The 21,520-nt window shown below is 54.1% G+C and overlaps 1 protein-coding gene across 20 annotated transcripts in view; it reads right to left on the bottom strand.

Moving 5' to 3' along the window:
- Positions 1-905: 905 nt before the first annotated feature.
- RAP1GAP (RAP1 GTPase activating protein) overlaps positions 906-21,520 on the bottom strand; it is a 200,268-nt gene continuing 179,653 nt past the window's right edge. For 19 of the 20 annotated variants that reach the window (XM_042856255.2, XM_065575358.1, XM_005281706.3 and 16 more), the window contains 4 exons: positions 8,323-8,443; positions 7,911-8,010; positions 6,439-6,542; positions 906-3,740 (listed from right to left, as the gene is read on the bottom strand). In XM_042856255.2, coding sequence (XP_042712189.2) covers positions 3,564-3,740; positions 6,439-6,542; positions 7,911-8,010; positions 8,323-8,443 — 502 coding nt within the window. In that variant the 3' untranslated portion in view covers positions 906-3,563. Of the gene's footprint in view, positions 3,741-5,169; positions 5,217-6,438; positions 6,543-7,910; positions 8,011-8,322; positions 8,444-21,520 lie in introns of all 20 variants that reach the window. The other variant, XM_065575353.1, reaches the window with a different exon arrangement.

Below are 21,520 nucleotides of genomic sequence, written 5' to 3'. Positions count from 1 at the left end.
AGTGAGGGCTGATCCTGCGCCTCAGCTGACACTGGCTGGCGGGGACAGCTGTTTCCTTGGGGGGGGAGGGGAAAAGCAGGAAGGAACCCAGTGAAGTCCAGCTAGCGGGACCCCCCTGACCCGGAAACCTGCGCGGAGCAATGCAGCCCAGGCAGGAGGGGCGCCCAGCCATGTGGCTGCTCGGCTCGGCTTGGCCCTGGTGCTCCGGAGTCATTGGGTCCCAGCCTGGTGTCACAGGCGCTGGCTTGCAGCTGGCCCCCACATACTTTGTCTTGCTGTGGCTGAACCTAGGGGTGGGGGCCCGCCCCGACTCCATCCCCTTTGCACTGGCTCCAGGCTCTGGGGGAGGCACACTGTGAGGTAGTCTTGCCTAGCAGCTGCAGCACAAGGCCAGGAGAGCGGGGGAAGTGGGGGTTGAGCCTGATGGACTTTAGGCAATTTGAGATTCCTGGGGCTCACTGAGTTCAACTGGAACGGGGAGGTACCTGGCTCTTTCGGAAACAAGGCTCAAGGGCCTGTAGCCTCAAACATATTACGCCTCCTAACTGCCATTGATTTCAATGGAATTAGGTGCCTCAATGGCTCTGGGCCAAGGTGCTTCCGGTCTGACACCAAAATCAGGGAGCACCTTAAAAAATTATCCTTAATCTGCATCAGTGTCACAATCTGGGGCATGTGGCGTAGCCTTGCCTTGGAGTGGGATTTACCCCATCACAACTGACATTCTTGCCTACAAAATCCTTGAGCCATGCAAAGTATCATCCCTGTCTGGATGGTCCAGGGCCAGGCCAGATGCCGTGGCCCTTGGCCCCCTGCTCCCCAAACCCACCTTGGAGCTGCACAGGGGGTTCATTTTACTTTCCAGCCTGTGTATCCTAAAAATCATTTTTGCAAAGAGCATCATCTTACAATAGCGATAAATAGAACTTTATTTTATACATATGTCACCAGAAACACAAACACAATCTCGGATTTTAAAAAAAAATTAGTTTCTGAACATTAATTTAGAATTGGATCCAATGCATTTTATGTCGCTTTAAAAAAAATGAATACAACACAGACATAAAATACCCCTGGGTGTTCACAGCATAGTTATATTACCTAGACAGTAGGCAGTTTAAAATTAAATACATACACATCATGGAGTTGTACCTTCCTGCCCGCAGAGGAAGCCATTTCAATTTTTATTTTTTTTTACAATGTGCTGTGCATGCCCCCACCTGAAAACAGACCCATGGCTACCCACCAAGGTCATCCTACTTCACGAGCTAATGGACTCGGAGTGGCTGGTGACCCCTGTGGCGGCCAGGAAGCTGCGCTAGAGAGCAGCATAGGTCTGCTGTTTGTAGTGCATCATGTGCTGCCCGTAACCCTGGGCAGTGGCACAGGAGAGGTTAATATCACAGCTGGCAGACTTTACCCCCAAAAATGTTTTTTTCCAACAAAAAAGGTATTTTTCAGCAAAATGATTTTTTTTGGTGGAAAATTTTTATTTTGGTCACATTTCCCCCCCTGCCCAGTTTTTGGGGGGCCCTGACTAGGTTTAGGGACTCCTGGCACCCCTGTGTCACTTTAGTCAAAATGTTCCGGTCTGTCAATGAAAAAACATAAATGGAACATTTCTGGGTTAAAATATTTTCACAAAAAATTGGAAATTTGACCAGAAAAGTGTTTGTGAAAACTCACTATTCAGGGATTTCGGGGTCATTTTTTTTCATCAAAAACAAAAACCAAAAAAATAGTGCAGGAAGCTTTTTGGGGAAAAAAAATATTTTTTTAAAAAATCCCTGAAAAAATGAATTGGCTTTTTCCGCCCAGGCCTGTTGAACCTCCCTTGTGCCTCTGGGCTACTGGTGCAGCATGTCAGCTAGCTGGCCAGTCACCTGCAGCAGGAGCCGGGGTTAACCCGTGTGGCTGCAATGGGTCTATCAGTGCACCATGGCTCTTTGGGATAAATGTACTCTAAGGCCGTCAGGCTCTGATTCCACCCCGATCAGGCCTGGGTGCCCCAGAGCTGAGCAGTCGTGAAGCCTAATGCAGCTGAGCTCTCTCTCAGACCCCAGTCTGAAGGCACTGCCCCCGCATTGCTCCCCCAGCCATTCGCATGCCCCACCCAGCCCGCAGCCCTGGCTGGCATCACTAGCCCATGCTCTCTGCAGGACTCTACTTCCAGGGTGCTAAGAACAGAGTGGGGGCTGGGGCGCCCCCTGCTGGCCACGGTTTAGAGCTACAGTGGTGTTTGTGGAGTGTATGGGCATCACTAAGGGCAGGAGGGGAGCAGTGTGCACAGGGAGCCCTTGTGCTGGGGCCCAGGTGAAGGCCCCTCCCCCTCTCCGCACGCTGCCAAGCTCATGGAGCAGCTGGGACATAGGGTGCCACAGTGAGGGCACTCTGCAGAGGGGCACTGCGCAGCCATATGTTACCAGTGGGGGGGGCACTACCGACAGAGGATGCTGAAAGTCTGGGCTAGTGTCCCACAGCACTGGGGCACAGACATCCCTGGCTTTTGCCTCCATGCCCAGGCCAGCCACACCCTCACTGCAAACCAGTCTGGCATGCAGCAGTGAAGGGAAGGGGGAAGCAGCCCTCCCTCTGGCAGGGCAGAGCCATTCCAGGCCTGGCTCTTTCCTCCACACCCTGGGCATCAACCCAGCGCCATGGCTGCTGTTCAAGGCCATGGTAGGTGGCTGTGTACAGATGGGGGTAGAAGGGGGTATATACACCTGCCACTGGCAAGGGCCAGGTGCTGGCTACATCCCTGCAGACCGGCCAGCCTGTCGGAGAGCTGCAGGGGGGCTGGCAGTGCAGTTGGAGGCATGGCCTTCCAGGCCAGGGCCAGGGTCAGACCTTCTCCCTTGGACCAGGGTCCCACTTCTAGTTTGCCAAGTCTCCCAATTCCTCCTTCCCCCAGGACTCTTCCCTAGCCTGGGCTCTGCCAGTGACGCTAAGCTGGTTCCCAGGCACCCTTCTACCTATGTACCATCTACGTGCCACCCTTCCTCCTCCGGGGCTGGGTCAGACTCTCAGGGATGGCCCTGAGGGAGGCTTTCAGGATAAGACTGGCCAACGTGGCCCCACAGGTGGGGAACAGGGACCCAGCTGGCCGGGAAAGGTGGGGGCTGGAGAGTCTAGCTGCCACAGGTGATTGGCCATCAGTGGGGAGTTGCTGGGCTCTAACACACCATGGCATCATTCCTGGCAGCTGGGTGCCTGGGTACAAATGGCTTCCTCTCTGGCGAGGTTCCTTCAAGGCCTGCCAGGTGCCTTGGGCTGCAGGGCATGTCCCAGGGTCCAAGGGCTGGGCATGGACCAAGTGTCCCATCAGCAAAGTGCAGAGCAGGCCGAGCTGGGTGGGGACTGGGGACTGGGGACACGATGGGCAGGGCCACCGGGAATCTCTTCCAAGGTCTCGATTGCTTGCGGGAGAGGCTTTGGGCGTGGGCGGATGGCCTGTTGCCTCCTCGGCCATGTGGTGGGACCTTCCAAGTGTGCCAGCTCCGGCTCTCAGGCAGCCAGCGCCTGGACGCAATGTGGGAAGGGAAGGAGGGAGCTGGCCTGGCCATCTAGGCCACAGGCTTTGGCTGCTGGCTTCGGCGATGGGCCAGTCGTCTTCGGCTGTGACAAAGGTCGGGGCCCTCTGCAAGCCCTTCAGCTTGTGCTTCTTGTGTGGGTGCTGCAGGTGAAGGAGAGTGGGGCGAGGGCGCTGGGCACAGGCCGTGAGAATCCCCGTCTTCTCCAGGCTGGGGGAGAACAGAGACGGGGGTAACCATGGGCACAGAGGCGGAAGGGACGACAGGCCAGAGGGTGGGACATGGGGAAACACAATCTGTGCCCCAAGATCTGGGGAGACCACGGCCCAACAGGAGAAGGTACCCCACAAATGATCCGTCTGCCAGCTGACCTTGGGGTGACATCCTGCGCCAGTACTGGCAGGTCCCGGAGCCCTGCGGTTTCTGCACACGTGGAGAGAGCTCTGTGTCCTGGGCAGAGCACGGGCCATGTGCCAGCTATGCCCTTAGCGTGGACTGGGAAATCTGAGGATTCAGGGCTGTGAGTGGGGGATTTCTCGCCCTCCAGCCAACCTGTGCCAGCTGTCGACTGGGGACTAACAGATGCAATGGGGATCCCCCCCGGGGGGCCTGGAAACCCCTTGCCCAGGAGCATTGAGGAAGCAATACAGACAATCCACAGAACGTGCTGCCCTCCATCGCCTCCTTCATGGACAGGGCAGGAATGGGGCAGCCCAGGAGCTCTGCCCACCCCACACACAGAGGGCAGCTCAGAGCTGGCTCAGCAGCGCTTGGGCCAGCTGCTGACATGGCACAAGGCAGCTGCCCAAAGGCCCAGGGCCCGGCTCAAGTGCCAGCCCCCAGCACCTAGCAGAGCCCAAATCCCAGGAGGGCGGGGGGGGGGGGCGCTTGTACTCCCAGCAGGAGGGGGAGACCTGCTCCCCCCATAACCATCCTGTCCAGGTTCCTGCAAAGCCCTGCCCCCCCAACCATCCCTCCCCAGGCTCCGGCAAAGCCCTGCCCCCCAACCATCCCTCCCCAGGCACCGGCAAAGCTCTGCCCTGCCCCCCAACCATCCCTCCCCAGGCACCGGCAAAGCCCTGCCCCCCCAACCATCCCTCCCCAGGCTCCGGCAAAGCCCTGCCCCCCAACCATCCCTCCCCAGGCTCCGGCAAAGCCCTGCCCCCCCAACCATCCCTCCCCAGGCACCGGCAAAGCTCTGCCCTGCCCCCCAACCATCCCACCCCAGGCACCAGCAAAGCCCTGCCCCCCCAACCATCCCGCCCCCAGGCACCGGCAAAGCTCTGCCCCCCAACCATCCCGCCCCAGGCACCAGCAAAGCCCTGCCCCCCCAGCCATCCCTCCCCAGGCTCCGGCAAAGCCCTGCCCCCCATAACCATCCCGCCCCCAGGCACTGGCAAAGCTCTGCCCCCCCATAACCATCCCTCCCCCAGGCTCCAGCAAAGCCCTGCCCCCCCATAACCATCCCGCCCCCAGGCACCGGCAAAGCTCTGCCCCCCCATAACCATCCCTCCCCCAGGCTCCGGCAAAGCCCTGCCCCCCCATAATCATCCCACCCCCAGGCTCCGGCAAAGCCCTGCCCCCCCATAACCATCCTTCCCCAGGCACCAGCAAATTAGGCAGGACTGAGGGTGCTGACCTTCGGGGGATGCACATCCACGGAGACTAGGTGAGGGACTAGCAGCTCTGCATGGACAGACACACAGATGGGGACATTAACCACAATACTGGGGTCATAAAGGGGGCAGGGATAGCTCAGTGGTTTGAGCATTGGCCTGCTAAACTCAGGGTTGTGAGTTCAATCTTTGAGGGGGCCATTTAGGGATCTGGGGCAAAAATCTGTTTGGGGATTGGCCCTGCTTTGAGCAGGGGGTTGGACTAGATGACCTCCTGAGGTCCCTTCCAACCCTGATATTCTATGAAACCCATAGAGAGCCACCACTTTGGTGTTCATCCAGCCCTGGGGCAGACGTGCCTTGGGTGCGGCTTCAGCCCAGCCACGGAAGGGTTTAATAGTTCTGCGTCTGGCACACGGGCTAGGCCAGAGCGAGTGGCTGTTCCTGGCCCAGGAGTTGTCGTCCCACAAGCAGGGACCAAGACACTTGGTGCCTCTGGCTAACTTGGCCCAGCCCTGAGCGCGGGAGCAGACGGAGACTCACAGGCAAATCTGGGATAAGGGTGAGTTAGAAGCATTTGACCCACAGGTGTGGCTGCAGGCCTTGGGCTGCACGTTGACCCCAGGGGATCTGGACAAAAGCTGTCTCCTTGAGGGCAAAGCATTGTCCACTGGTGCTGAGCCTACGACAGGTGCGTGAGGATCTCTGGAGCCCCAGACCAGGGACACACTCGGGCTCCCAGCCCTGCAGCAGGCAGGATGGCGGAGTGCCTGGAGCTGGGTCTATTGTGGCTCCTTTGCAGCCAGTGGTGCTAGCCACCCCCGGGGGGAAGCATGCAGTCCCTGCTGAGCGCTTTGGAGAATCCCACTTCACACAACAGCCCCCCCTTCTGCTACTGTGGCCAATGCCCCAAAGCAGGGGTGATGGGGGGCTCAGAGCGTCTTGCACAGGGGGCATAGCAAGGGCCAGAATGCTGCAGCTAGCCAGGCAAAGCCGCCCAGAATTGGGGGGCACGGGGGCTTGGCGCCACGTTCACAGGCCTGAGAGACAGTCAGGAATTGGCCCTCTATGCCCCAGGCTCTCAGGTGGGGAAGGGGAATGGACACTGCTTCTCTTCTGCAAAGCCGTGCCGGTGTCAAGGTGCTGAGTAGTGGGGGCTCCTCAGGGTAGCACTGGAGTTCCTCTACCCCGCCCCGCGAGCAGGCCCTAGGAGTCCTGGCAGGTGCCATCCTGCATGTAAAGGCCCACTGGCTTCTCCCCGGGACCCTGGCCCTTAGCCCCAGCACACTCACCAGGTGGGGTGTGTGCCGCTCAGACCTCTCAAGCTGGATTTTGATCTCCGGACAGGCAGGGTCTCCAGGTTTCCTGGGCTCAGGCTGGGGAGACTGGGAGGGTCCTGGAAGGCAGAGTCAGATTGGGATGCGAGCTCCCAGCACGGCCGGGAGAACTAAATGCCTGACACTTAGTAGCCAGAGAGCTGGTGCACAGGCAAGTGGTGGAGCCATGTTCATAGCGGACGATGCAGGGGACTGATTCCCATTCGGCCCAGGCCAGAGCTTGAGCAGCAGTGGGGGAGGGGATGGGGGCTCTGAGTGCTCCCTGTCTAATGGAGCCACACAGAGGCCTGCATGGCACCCGTGTAAATTACTGCCCCGTTGGGGCTGCTCTAACTTATGCCCTGCTTCCCAGAGCCCTCTGGGGAGCAGAGAATAGCTGCAGGGCAACGTCCCTGACCTGGTGTGCCTCCTGCCCTGCCCTGGCAGTGGAAGCCCCCTGCACATGCAGGCTTCACTGGGCGCCATTTCTGCTCCCCTTTAAGGCTGCTTGACGCTTCCCGAGAGGCACCAAGGAACCTGGCTACACTGAAGCCAAACCCAGCGTGCTTCGCATTACCAGCTAGCTGTGCTATCTCCAGCAGCGTAGAGCAGCATGAGCAGAGACGGCAGCTTCAGCCCTGCCATGGCCTGAACTCAGGGCTCTGCCTTTCCCCCGACACCCCACCAGCAGCATCTCCCTGCTGTGGGATTTCTAGTGCCGCCCTGAGCAGGCTGCCCAGCTGGCAGCAGGAAGATTTCCAGCCACCCTTGCAGTTCTTTTCCTGATGCTACGGGCTCCACTCCCCAAACTGTGTGTATGCCCCAACCCCCCCCAGCTCTCCACCCAGCATGGGAAGCAGTGCGGCCTAATGGACAGTGCACTACATTGGGATTCAAGAGACCTGGACTCTATTCCCAGCTCTGCCAGGGGCCTGCTGTGTGAACTTGGGTGCCTCAGTTCCCCCATCTGTAAAATGGAGACTCAGATCCCCCTGCTAATGGCATCTGAGCGCCCAACCGCTTTGACATGTTATACAAGAGCTAGTGATTATCATCTGCCCCTTTGGCGCACCCAGCCCCAGATGCCAGGCTATCTTGCCCATCCCCAGAGCTGTTCGCTGGCAAGGTAGGTGCACAGCTCTCAGGTAGACACTCGGGCAAACGCAGAAGCTTGAGGTGCTACAGCAGGGGTCGCTGTGCCATGGTATGGTGCTTGGCAGAGTGTGTGAACAGGGAGGTGGCGGGGGGGGGCACTCGGCAGTGTGATTGCAGCCCCCTGCTGGCAGGTCTGTGGCAGAGGCCAGGCTCCTGCCCCATAGATGCATCAGGAGGATCTCAGAGAGGCAGCGCCAGGGGAGGGCACAGAGGAAAGGGGGAGGGGACAGGGGGTGTGGGGGTGGGGGCCGGCGGTGGCTGGGGCCGCACTGGGTGGGGTCCCGGTCGGGTACCTGGAGAGCTCCCCCCGCTGGCAGTGCTGAGGCTGTCATCCAGCCACGTGCTGTAGATGAAGGAGTCTTGCTTGTGGGGCGTTCCCAAGGCCTGGCTCTCCTGCAGCACACACAGGAAAGGGATGGGGGGCGGTGAGGCAGACACTCCCCGGCTGATGAGCTCCAGAAATGGGCTCTTCCTGGAAGACTTAGAGTCCCCTCCCAGCTGAGGATGCTGGGTCCTCCCCAGCCGCTGAGCACCCCCGTCCCGCCTGACAGGGACCCCCCACTCAGGAGACAGGCTCCATGGCTGCGATCCCCCCTCAGTGCCCCGTGGCCAGCAGGGACCCGACCTGTGCAGCGAGGGCCCCTCCAGCCCGAAGCTGAGAGGTCAGGGAAAGGGGCCAGTGCACCAAGCTCCATCCTGACTTACCGCGCCCGTGTCATCGTCAGCACCCTCGTTCTCCTCCACCACGCTGCCGAAGCTGCTGGCGCTAGATGACGAGCGTGAGAAATCCCGCAGCACCTCAGGCCTCTGCAATGCTGGCTCCCCCCTGCAGACATGGGGCAGTCAGACCCAGTACCCCCTAAAACCTCCCCCCCCCGAGACACTGGGCAGTCAGACACAGTACCCCACTAACTCCCTCCCCGAGACACAGGGCAGTGAGACCCAGGAACCTGCTGTGTCCCCCCAAGACACAGGGCAGTGAGACCCTGTTCCCCCTGAGACACTAGCCAGTGAGACCCAGCGCTCCCTGTGACGTTATTGACATGAACTGTGACCGTATAGATCATTGTTGCAAACAAGATCCTAGAGTTGCACCAAATCTGGTACAAAGGAGATCAAGTAAGGTGTCTATGCTGGTTATGATTATGCTGTCTGTATGTGTGTATCATTTTTGTATGTGAAGTTATGAATATAGGCTATGTACTTGTATCTCAATGTTTGATTCTAAGTAGCATTAGTGAAGCATTTGGTCAGCTTCTTGAGAAAGGACTATTCTCAGTAAGTGCCTAATGAAGAAACACTTAACTGACAATGGACTTTGGGAGATGCCAATCCACATCTGAGTTTTCCTGGGAACTTTCAAGGTAGCATGTGAGCAATGGCTGCTCTACCTGTAAAGAGTCATGCATGTGATTTACCCATGTGACTCCAAACTCCATCTTGCTGCTGTGATTTTCCACAGTAAGAACAAAGGGGTGTCCTTCCACATTGGCAGAGGATATAAAAGGCCCTGGAAATCCCTCCATTTTGTCTTCAATCCTGCTTCTTACCTCCGGAGGGACTTTGCTACAAACTGAAGCTCTGAACAAAGGACTGAATGACGCATCCCAGCTGGGGATGCTCCAGAGACTTGATTTAAACCTGCAGTTTATTTCATCACTGCTACAAGCCTGATCCACGAACTTTGCCATTACTGTGTGTAATTGGTTCCATTTAACCAATTTTAACTCTCATCTGTATTTCTTTCTTTTTATGAATAAACATTTAGATTTTAGATCCTAAAGGATTGGCAACAGCGTGATTTGTGGGTAAGATCTGACTGGTATATTGACCTGGGTCTGGGGCTCAGGCCTTTGGGATTGGGAGAATCTTTTTTCTTTTACTGGGGTATTGGTTTTCATAACCATTCATCCCCATAAGGAGTGGCCCTGGTGGGGATACTGGGAAACTGGAGTGTCTGAGGGAATTGCTTGTATGACTTCTGGTTAGCCAGTGGGATAAAACCGAAGTCCTCTCTATCTGGCTGGTTTAGTGATGCCTTAGTAGTGAAGGACCCCCAGCCTTGGGCTGTGAGTGCCCTGCTCTAAGTAATTTGTCCTGAATTGATATTCTCAGTAGTGTCCCGCCAAAGGCCGCTTCGTTACACCCTCCTACACCCCTCCCCGAGACACAGGACAGTGAGACCCCACGCTCCCCTTGCACACCCCCCCGAGACACTGGGCTGTGAGACCCAGCACCCCCTCCATGCCCCCCTGAGACTCAGGGCAGAGAGAACCAGCACCCCCCCTGTGCCCCCCCGAGACACAGGGAAGTGAGACACAGCACCCCCTTAACTGGCCCCCCAAGACACAAGGCAGTGAGACCAAGTACCCTCCGTGCCCCCCCTGAAACACTGGGCAGTGAGACCCAGCACTCCTCCTGTACCCCTCCGAGACACAGGGCAGTCAGATCCAGCACCCCCCTATGCCCCCACAAGACACAGGGCAGTGAGACCCAGCACCCTCCCTGTACCCCACCCCTGAGACAGAGCAGCTCTCTGGTACCCCCCAAGACACAGGGCAGTGAGACTCAGTATCCCCCCGTACCTCCCTGAGACACAGGGCAGTGAGACCCAGAAACCCCCGTTTGACAAAGTGGGGATTCCTCAAGGAATCAATTCTGAAGCACTTCGAGGAGAGGAAAGTGATCAGGAACAGTCAGCATGGATTCACCAAGGGCAAGTCATGCCTGACTAACCTAATTGCCTTCTATGAGGAGATAACTGGCGCCGTGGTTGAGGGGAAAGCAGTGGACGTGTTATTCCTTGACTTTAGCAAAGCTTTTGATACTGTCTTCCACAGTACTCTTGCCGGCAAGTTAAAGAAGTATGGGCTGGGTGAATGGACTATAAAGTGGATAGAAAGCTGGCTAGATCGTCAGGCTCAACGGGAAGTGATCAATGGCTCCATGTCTAGTTGGCAGCTGGTATCAAGCGGAGTGCCCCAAGGGTCAGTCCTGGGGCTGATTTTGTTCAATATCTTCATTAATGATCTGGAGGATGGCGTGGACTGCACCCTCAGCAAGTCTGCAGATGACACTAAACTGGGAGGAGTGATAGATACACTGGAGGGTAGGGATAGGATACAGAGGGACCTAGACAAATTAGAGGATTGGGCCAAAAAAAACCTAATGAGGTTCAACAAGGACAAGTGCAGAGTCCTGCACTTAGGACGGAAGAATCCCATGCACTGCTACAGACTAGGGACCGAATGGCTAGGTAGCAGTTCTGCAGAAAAGGACCTAGGGGTCACAGTGGACGAGAAGCTGGATATGAGTCAACAGTGTGCTCTTGTTGCCAAGAAGGCTAACGGCATTTTGGGCTGTATAAGTAGGGGCATTGCCAGCAGATCGAGGGATGTGATCATTCCCCTCTATTAGTCATTGGTGAGGCCTCATCTGGAGTACTGTGTCCAGTTTTGGGCCCCACACTACAAGAAGGATGTGGAAAAATTGGAAAGAGTCCAGCGGAGGGCAACAAAAATGATTAGGAGGCTGGAGCACACGATTTATGAGGAGAGGCTGAGGGAACTGGGATTATTTAGTCTGCAGAAGAGAAGAATGAGGGGGGATTTGATAATTGCTTTCAACTACCTGAAAGGGGGTTCCAAAGAGGATGGATCTAGACTGTTCTCAGTGGTAGCAGATGACAGAACAAGGAGTAATGGTCTCAAGTTGCAATGGGGGAGGTTTAGGTTGGATATTAGGAAAAACTTTTTCACTAGGAGGGTGGTGAAGCACTGGAATGGGTTACCTAGGGAGGGGTGCAATCTCCTTCCTTAGAGGTTTTTAAGGTCAGACTTGATGAAGCCCTGGGATAATTTAGTTAGTGTTGGTCCTGCTTTGAGCAGGGGGTTGGACTAGATGACCTCCTGAGGTCCCTTCCGACCCTGAGATTCAATGATTCTATAATACTGTTTTGCATGGATGCTGTGTGTGCCTCAGTTTCGCTGTGTATTGCACCTAGACATTGGTGCAATACACAGGGGATTAAGCCTGTGTGACTTTTGCGGGGGTTGCTCCATCTGCCTGCATGTATGCTCTGGCCACCCCTTCGTAACCTGAGACCCAGGAGGGGGATGCAACCAGGTGACTCTTGGCCTGGGAAGTGAGACAAAGGCCCGAGGAGGAGGAGCGGGCAGGGTAGGGGCCAGGCAGTTAGAAGCGTGGGCTGGCTTGGGACTCAGGGGGAGGACCAGAGCCCTGGCTCTGGGATCCCCTCCCCCTGAGATGGACTTGGCTGAAAGTCACTGATTTCTGTGCTAACAAGTTCTGCCCTACCCTGTGTTCCTGTTGACTAATAAACCACCTGTTTTACCGGCTGGCTGAGAGTCACTGCTGACTGTGGAGTTGGGGTGCAGGGCCCTCTGGCTTCCCCAGGAGCCCAGCCTGGGCGGACTTGCTGTGGGAAGTACACTGTGGGGCAGAGGATGCTGAATGCTCCGAGGTCAGACCCGGGAAGGTCGAAGCTGTGTAAGCTTCTTGCCCTGGAGACAGAGAGAGGAGGCTCCCCCAGAGTCCTTACTGGCTTTGTAGGGAATAGTTCCAGAGCATCGCCCTGGTGACTCCGTGACAACCGGTGGCAGTGGTAGGATAAACTGCACCCCTTGGACAGCATCCTGCAGTAAGTGACTGGAGAACAGTAAAACGAAGGGGGATTAGCAAGAGACGGGCATGCTGGAGGCTCCAAAAGGTGCGGTTCCAGGCGGAGGCTTAACCCCGAGAGAGGTGGACCCCCGAGATGGGCTGTCGCACTGAAGGGGTTCCTCCCAGGGATAGTGGGGAGCTGAGAGAGCAGAGGCCTGATAGTCTGAGGGACAGGCAGGGTCGATGTAACTGCTAGGTGAACTAGGCAGCCGCCTAGGTTGCCAAGATTTGGGGGCCCAAAAAGCGGTGCCCCCCCAATTTTTTTTTACACTACTGTATTCATTTTTGAAAGTTTATAATAAGCGATGCTCCGGGGAGGCGGGGGGGAGGAGGAGGGGCGCAAGGTGGAAGTTTCGCCTAGGGCGCAAGATATCCTTGCACCGGCCCTGGGGACAGGCATGCTGAAGGCTCAGAGAGGTGCGGTTCCAGGAGGTGGAGGAGCCTACGGCTCAACCCCGAGAGAGAGTGGACCCCCGATAAGGCTGTTGCACTGAAGGGGTTCTGTGATGGGTTGGATCACAGAAACCCCCCTGGGAGCTGCCAACTGATATGCCAAGACTACCTCTGCTCCTGTTTTCCCTGCCAGCTCAGGACTCCAGCACCCTGTCTTGCTGAGCCAGACACTCCTGTCTGCTCCAACAAAGACCCAGGGTCTGAAATACTTGCCCCAAAGCTGCAAGTTTACCTGAAAACAGCTCACAGAAGTGTGCTTGTCTTTAGCATTCAGATGCCCAACTCCCAATGGGGTCTACACCCAAATAAACCCGTTTTACTCTGTATAAAGCTTATGCAGGGTAAACTCATAAATTGTTCGCCCTCTATAACACTGAGAGAGATGCACAGTTGTTTGCTCCCCCAGGTATTAATACATACTCTGTATTTAATAAAATCACTTTTGACTTCTTAATTAACTCAAAGTCGGATTTAAGTGCAGGGCCGGCTCTAGGCACCAGCGCTCCAAGCATGTGCTTGGGGCGGCACTTTCCAAGGGGCGGCACTCCGGCTCCTTTTTTTTTTTTTTTTTTGCATGGGGCGCAAAAAGCCGGGAGCTGGCCCTGAGCGGAAATGAGCTGTGGTGGGGGGTGGGGAGGGCCGCAGGAAGTGACCCGGGGGGCGGGGCAGAGGAACTGCTCCGCCCGCCAGCTCACCTCCGCTCCACTGCCGCCTGCTCCCCCGAGAGCACTGCCGCTCCGCTTCTCCCCCCTCCCTTCCATGTTTGCTGCGCGAATCAGCTGTTTTGCGGCAAGCCTGGGAGGGAGGGGTAGGAGGGGAAATGTGGCGCACCCAGGGGAGGAGGCGGGGCCAGGGATTTGGGGAAGGGGTTGGAATGGAGCAGGGAAGGGGCGGAGTTGGGGTGGAGCCGGGGGGGGCACGGGAAATTGTTTTTGCTTGGGGCGGCAAAAAACTTGGAGCCGGCCCTGTTTAAGTGATTCCAAGTACACCTCTACCCCGATATAACACTGTCCTCGGGAGCCAAAAAATCTTACCACTTGCTTTGATCCACCGGAGTGCACAGCTCCCCCTCCCCCAAGCACTGCTTTGCCGCGTTATATCCAAATTCGTTTTATATCGGGTCGCGTTATATCGGGGTAGAGGTGTAGTAACAGACAGAATAAAGTAAGTCACCAAGCAAAATAAAATAAAATGTCTAATCAAACTGAATACAGATAATTTCACCCTCAGAGATGCTTCAGTAAGTTTTTTCTCAGACTGGACACCTTCCAGGCCTGGGCACAATTCTTTCCCCTGGCACAGCTCTTGTTCCAGCTCAGGTGATAGCTAGGGGATTCTTCATGATGGCTCCTCTCCTTCTCTGTTCTCTTCCACCCCTTTATATATCTTTTGCATAAGGCGGGAATCCTTTGTCTCTCTCTGGGTTTCCACCCCACCTCACTGGAAAAGCACCAGGTTAAAGGTGGATTCCAGTTCAGGTGACATGATCACATGTCACTGCAAGACGTCATTGTCCACTTGCCAGCTCACACATACACAGGAAGACTTACAGGTAAACACAGCCACCTGCAGACAATGGTCCTGGTTAATGGGAGTCATCAAGATTCCAAACCACTTTGCATAATTACAATAGGCCCTCAGAGTTATATTTCATATTTCTAGTTTCTGATACAAGAGTGGTACATTTATACAAATAGGAAGATCACACTCAGTAGATTATAAGCTTTGTAATGATACCTTACAAGAGACCTTTTGCATGAAGCATATTCCAGTTACATAATATTCACTCATTACCATTTTTTATAAAACCATATAGACTGCACAACGTCACAGGTTCCTCCCAGGGCACAGGCCTGTGAGTCTGTGACCACTTGGGAGCAGCGTGGAGCTGGTCTATAACCATCTCCTTAAGAAGGACATTGTAGAGCTGTGCAGAGAGAGGGGGCTGTGTATTGGAAAGCTCACTAAGGCACAGCTGATTGCTCAGTTGGAAGACGAGGCTCGCTCTAAGGAGCCGGTTCCTAACCCAGCTGGGGCCACAAGATAGGCTGGGAGCAGCCTAGTGTCCTGGAGACCCGTGTCCCTGACCAGCAGGGGGGTCTCCACTGGGTTCCCCATCGGTAGATCTGAGATGGATGGAATTGGAGCTGAGATCGAAGGAGTCAGAGGACCATGAGAGACAGGAAAGGCTAGTCCCCTTCCTGGGTCCCAAGGCCATAGAGCTGTTTAGTCAGATGGGCGGGGTGGCAGACATTCCTGGGGTGGTGAGATCCTGGGACATAGAGAACTGTTGTCAGGCCCCAGATAGTGCAGCTTCACCAGATGCTGCAGGGCTTGTGATGTGGGTGAAGGTCCCAGGGAGGAAGCCCCTCGCCCTGCCTATGGCCCGGATCCCTGTGCAGACCCAGGAGGGGCCAGGCTGGCTGGTAGTTGGGGTTCTCCAAGATATCAGCTGTGAAGTCCTGTTGGGGGGTAACTGTATCTATTTGGGACAGGATCCAGGCCCTGCTCCTGAAATGGCTGAGGATTTGAATTTGAATCCAGGGAACCAATTGGCTGAGACTGAAGTGGTCAGTGAAAATGCAAATGACCTGCTGGCCGTGGAAAGGAGCAGCTAGGCTCAGGATACATAAGAACGGCCGTACTGGGTCAGACCAAAGGTCCATCTAGCCCAGTATCCTGTCTACCGACAGTGGCCAATGCCAGGTGCCCCAGAGGAAGTGAACCTAAGAGGTAATGATCAAGTGATCTCTCTCCTGCCATCCATCTCCACCCTCTAACAAACAGAGGCTAGGGACACCATTCCTTACCCGTCCTGGCTAATAGCCATTAATGGACTTAACCTCCATGAATTTATCCAGTTCTCTTTTAAACCCTGTTATAGTCCTAGCCTTCCCAACCTCCTCAGGTAAGGAGTTCCACAAGTTGACTGTGCGCTGCGTGAAGAAGAACTTCCTTGTATTTGTTTTAAACCTGCTGCCTATTAATTTCATTTGGTGACCTCTAGTTCTTGTATTATGGGAATAAGTAAATAACTTTTCCTTATCTACTTTCTCCACATCACTCATGATTTTATATACCTTTATCATATCCCCCCTTAGTCTCCTCTTTTCCAAGCTGAAGAGTCCTAGCCTCTTTAATCTCTCCTCATATGGGACCCATTCCAAACCCCTAATCATTTTAGTTGCCCTTCTCTGAACCTTTTCTAGTGCCAGTATATCTTTTTTGAGATGAGGACACCACATCTGTACGCAGTATTCAAGATGAGGGCGTACCATCAATTTATATAAGGGCAATAATATAGTCTCCTTTTTATTCTCTATCTCCTTTTTAATGATTCCTAACATCCTGTTTGCTTTTTTGACCACCTGCCTGTCTGTAACCAGAGCCCTGGAGCTGAGTGGGACAGAGAGATGCTCCCTGCCCCCCTGCACACGGGGGAGGTGGCTCACGCTGGCTCTGATGCTGTGAGCAAAGCAGCGGGCTTCCTGCCTTGCCCTCACTGGGACAGCAGGGGCAGAGCTGAGCCCAGGGGGATCAGAGACCCCAGCTGAGTGTGGGGAACCACAGCCAGGGGGGACAGCTGCCAACCAGGGCTGCCTTGTCCAGAGGGTGCAAATGGCCTGGGACAAGGGTAAAGCAGCCTTGGGACACCTGTCTGTCATAGATGAGCCTTTTCAGAAGGTGGCCCTGGACTTGGTGAGGGACAGATGGGAGGGAAGGCCACTCCCGATGGAGAATCAGTGGTGGAGTATGTACTGACTTTCTGGGAAAAGCTCGCTGAGCTCATGGGTCTGGCCAGGGAGAACCTAGCCATGGCCCCAGGGAGGCACTGGGAGCACCTAGCCAGGGCCCCAGGGAGGCACTGGGAGCAGGTGATGGGTCTCGTCCAGGTGAGAAAGAATAAGCTGCAAGCTGCCTGGGACGGGCCCTTCAAGGTCATCCAGCAGGTGAATGAGAAGAACAATGTGATGGAACTGCCCAATCGGGCTCACAGCCACCAGGGAACAAGGTCAACCTGATGGAGCTGTACTGTGACAGGGAGAGGCTGGTACTGGCCGTGTGTGGTCCCTGAAACCAGAGCCGGCCCCTTGCTGGAATCAGTTCCCCTCTCTGACCAGCTAACCCCTGCCCAGCAGGCAGAGATCAGAGAGGTGCTGCATTCGTACCCACAGCTGTTTTCCAACCAGCCTGGGCTCACTAACCGAGCTGTCCCCTGGGTGGAGATGGGAGCCGGCCCTCCCATCAGGTGTTCCCCATTCAGAGTAACGGGGAACACAGCCCAGGCCCAGGAGGGAGAAGTCAGAGACATGCTGGCTTTAGGGGTGATCCACCAGCCCCAGGGACCTCTCCCAGGGGCCTCTCCCGTAGTCCCCAGGAAAGATGGGCCGATTCTGTGTGGCCTATCGGAAGCTCAAGGCCATCACCATGTCTGCCCATATTGAGGCCTGATGAGATCCTAGACAAGTTGGGGGGGGGACTTGGTACCCCATGACCAGGGATTTCACCAAAGGTTACTCGCAGATTGTGACGAAGGGGGACTGTTCTTAATATTTCCCCTAATACTGTGTGGGTGCCTCAGTTTCCCCTATGCATTCCCCTGTGCATTTATTAAGTCTCTAGGTGGTGGGATAAAGGCCAGTGTGCATAAATCACCTACTCTCTGTCTCCTAGTAACAAATGGCCAGGGCCCTTCCCCCCTTGCAAGGGGATAGCTAAAGGTGAACAAAGAGATCAGGTGACCTCCTGGCCCGGGAAAGAGACAAAGCCGAGAGGAGGAGGGGCCGGGGGGAGGAGGTTTCAGTTTGGAGCTGGCTGGGGACTAGGAGTGAGGGCAGAAGATGGGGGTGTCTGGCTCACGGGACCCCAGGATGGATCTGGCTGAGGGGTCCGGTTCTTTGTACCTACAAGCTCTGTTTTAGACCGAGGTCCTGTCACCTAATAAACCTCTGTTTTACTGGCTGGCTGAGAGTCATGTCTGACTGCGAAGTGGGGGTGCGTGAAGGACCTTCTGGCTTCCCTAGGACCCCGCTGGGGCAGACTCACTGTGGGAAGCGCACGGAGGGGCATATGCTGAATGCTCCCAGGAGAGACCCAGGAGGTGAAGCCATGTGAGCTTCTTGCCCTGAAGACAGTCTGCTCTGAGGGAGAGGAAGCTCCCCAAAGTCCTCACTGGCTTTGCGGGGAGCAGTTCCAGAGCATCGCCTGGGGACTCCATGACACAGATGCCAGGTTGAAACCTGCTTTTGTCACCCCTTAGGGGCTGTACAAGTCCCTAGTCCTACCTTTCGGCCTCAAGGAGGCACCGGTCACCTACCAACGCCAGGTGGATCAGTTACTGAGGGGGATGGATAATTTTACCCTTGCGTACATTGATGATATTTGTGCCATTAGCCAGACCTGGGAGGACCAGGTGTCCCAGGTGAAGAGGTGGCTGGGTCGCCTCCCGGATGCAAGGCTGACTGTAAAAGCCGGGATGTGCAAGGTGGGGATGGCAGAGGTGTCGTACCTGGACCACAAGGTGGGGACCGGCTGCCTAAAGCCAGAGCCAGCCAAAGTGGGGGCAATCACAGACTGGCTTGCTCCCCAGACTAAGAAACAGGCCCAGGCCTTTATTAGGATGGCGGAGCACTCCCGGAGGTTTATGCCCCATGTTAGCTCTGTGTCAGCTCCCATCACTGAGCTATGCAAGAAAGGTAAGCCAGATAAGCTGGTCTGGACTGGGCAGCGCCAGAGGGCTCTCTGCACGCTGGAGGAGGATTCATAGACTCATAGACTCATAGACTCTAAGGTCAGAAGGGACCATTATGATCATCTAGTCTGACCTCCCGCATGATGCGGGCCACAAAAGCTGACCCACCCACTCCTGGAAGAATTCTCTCCCTTGACTCAGCTGTTGAAGTCCCCAAATCATGATTTAAAGACTTCAAATCGCTGAGAATCCTCCAGCAAGCGACCCCTGCCCCATGCTGCAGAGGAAGGCGAAAAACCTCCAGGGCCTCTGCCAATCTACCCTGGAGGAAAATATGGTGAAGAGCTGAACCCCGAGCATGCAGGCAAGATTCTCTAGCCAGACCCTCTGGAAAAAGTTTTCTTTAGTAACTTTTAATATCCCATCATTGACCATTGTTGCTAATTACCAGCAATGGCACGTTATTGACCTATTGACTAAAATCACTTTATCCCATCAAACCATCCCCTCCATAAACTTATCAAGCTTAATCTTAAAGCCAGAGAGGTCTTTCGCCCCCACTGTTTCCCTCAGAAGGCTGTTCCAAAACTTCACCCCTCTGACGGTCAGAAACCTTCGTCTAATTTCAAGCCTAAGCTTCCCGATGGCCAGTTTATATCCATTCGTTCTCATGTCCACATTAGTACTGAGCTGAAATAATTCCTCTCCCTCCCTGGTATTTATCCCTCTGATATATTTAAAGAGAGTAATCATATCCCCCCTCAGCCTTCTTTTGGTTAAGGTAAACAAACTGAGCTCCTCGAGTCTCCTTTCACAGGACAGATTTTCCATTCCTCGGATCATCCTAGTGGCCCTTCTCTGTACCCGTTCCAGTTTGATTTCATCCTTTTTAAACATGGGAGACCAGAACTGCACACAGTACTCCAAATGAGGTCTCACCAGTGCCTTGTATAACGGAACCAGCACCTCCTTATCCCTACTAGAAATACCTCGCCTAATGCATCCCAAGATCACATTGGCTTTTTTCACGGCCACGTCACATTGCCGACTCATAGTCATCCTGCGATCAACCAGGACTCCGAGGTCCTTCTCCTCTTCCGTTACTTCCAACCGATGCGTCCCTAGCTTATAACTAAAATTCTTGGTATTTATCCCTAAATGCATAACCTTACACTTCTCACTATTAAATTTCATCCTATTACTATTACTCCAGTTTACAAGTCATCCAAATCTCCCTGCAGGATATCCCGATCCTTCTCCGAATTGGCAATATCTCCCAACTTTGTGTCATCCGCAAACTTTATCAGCCCACTCCTACATTTGGTTCCGAGGTCAGTAATGAATAGATTAAATAAAATCGGACCCAAAACCGAACCTTGAGGAACTCCACTGGTAACCTCCCTCCAACCTGACAGTTCACCTTTCAGTACGACCCACTGCAGTCTCCCCTTTAACCAGTTCTTTATCCACCTCTGGATTTTCATATCGATCCCCATCTTTTCCAATTTAACCAATAATTCCTCATGCGGTACCGTATCAAACGCTTTACTGAAATCGAGGTATATTAGATCCACCGCATTTCCTTTATCTAAATAATCTGTTACTTTCTCAAAGAAGGAGATCAGGTTGGTTTGGCACGATCTACCTTTCGTAAAACCGTGTTGTAATTTGTCCCAATTGGCATTGTCCTCAAGGTCCTTAACTACTTTCTCCTTCAAAATTGTTTCCAAGACCTTGCATATTACAGATGTTAAACTAACAGGCCTGTAGTTACATGGGTCACTTTTTTTCCCCTCCTTGAAAATAGGAACCACATTAGCTATTCTCCAGTCAAACGGTACCACCCCCGAGTTTACAGATTCATTCAAAATTATCGCTAACGGGCTTGCAATTTCTCGCGCCAGTTCCTTTAATATTCTCGGATGAAGATCATCCGGTCTGCCCGATTTAGTCCCGTTAAGCTGTTCGAGTTTGGCTTCTACCTCGGATACGGTAATGTCAATCCCCACTCCTTTATTCCCATCCGTCTCGCTTCTACTATTCCTCAGCCTTTCATTAGCCTCATTAAATACCGATGCAAAATATTCATTTAGATATTGTGCCATGCCTAGATTATCCTTAATCTCCACTCCATCTACAGTCTTAAGTGCTCCCACTTCTTCTTTCTTTGTTTTCTTCCTATTTATATGGCTATAAAAGCTCTTACTATTGGTTTTAATTCCCCTCGCAAGGTCCAACTCTACACGGCTTTTGGCCTTTCTCACTCCATCTCTGCATGCTCTGACCTCAATAAGGTAGGTTTCTTTGCTGATCCCTCCCATCTTCCACTTCCTGTACGCTTTTTGTTTTTTCTTAATGATCCCTCTGAGATGCTTGCTCTTCCAGCTCGGTCTAAATCTCCTGGCTGCGAACCGTTTTCCCTTTCTCGGGATACAGGCCTCCGACAGCTCCTGCAACTTCAACTTGAAATAATCCCAGGCGCCTTCCGCCTTTAGATCCCTAAATATGTTAGTCCAATCCACTTCCCTAACTAGTCCCCTTAATTTATTAAAGTTAGCCCTTTTGAAACCGTAAACCTTAGTCTCCGATTTAATTCTGTTAATCCTTCCATTTAGTTTAAACTGAATTAGCTCATGATCACTCGAGCCAAGGTTGTCCTCTATAACCATTTCCTCAACGAGGTCCTCACTACTCACCAAAACCAAATCTAAAATGGCATCCCCCCTCATCGGTTCAGCAACTACTTGATGAAGGAATTCATCAGCTAGCACGTCTAGGAACATCTGAGCCCTATTATTGTTACTAGCATTTGTTCCCCAATCTATATCTGGGAAGTTAAAGTCTCCCATGATTACACAGTTCCTATTAGTATTTCCTTCCCTAAAAACATTAAAGAGTTCTCTGTCCATATCCAGGCTAGATCCCGGCGGTCTATAGCACACCCCAAGCACTATCCCAGGGGAGGCTCTAGTAGTTCTTTTACCCAATGTCAAGGGCCCGGTGCTGGGAAACCCAGACTTTGACAAGACCTTTATGGTGTTCACCGATTCCCCACACAATGCAAAGGGGGGGGGG

This window comes from Chrysemys picta, chromosome 21 (genome assembly GCF_011386835.1).
Source record: "Chrysemys picta bellii isolate R12L10 chromosome 21, ASM1138683v2, whole genome shotgun sequence".
Classification (NCBI taxonomy): Eukaryota; Metazoa; Chordata; order Testudines; family Emydidae; genus Chrysemys; species Chrysemys picta.
This window is presented reverse-complemented; position numbering and strand designations above follow the sequence as displayed.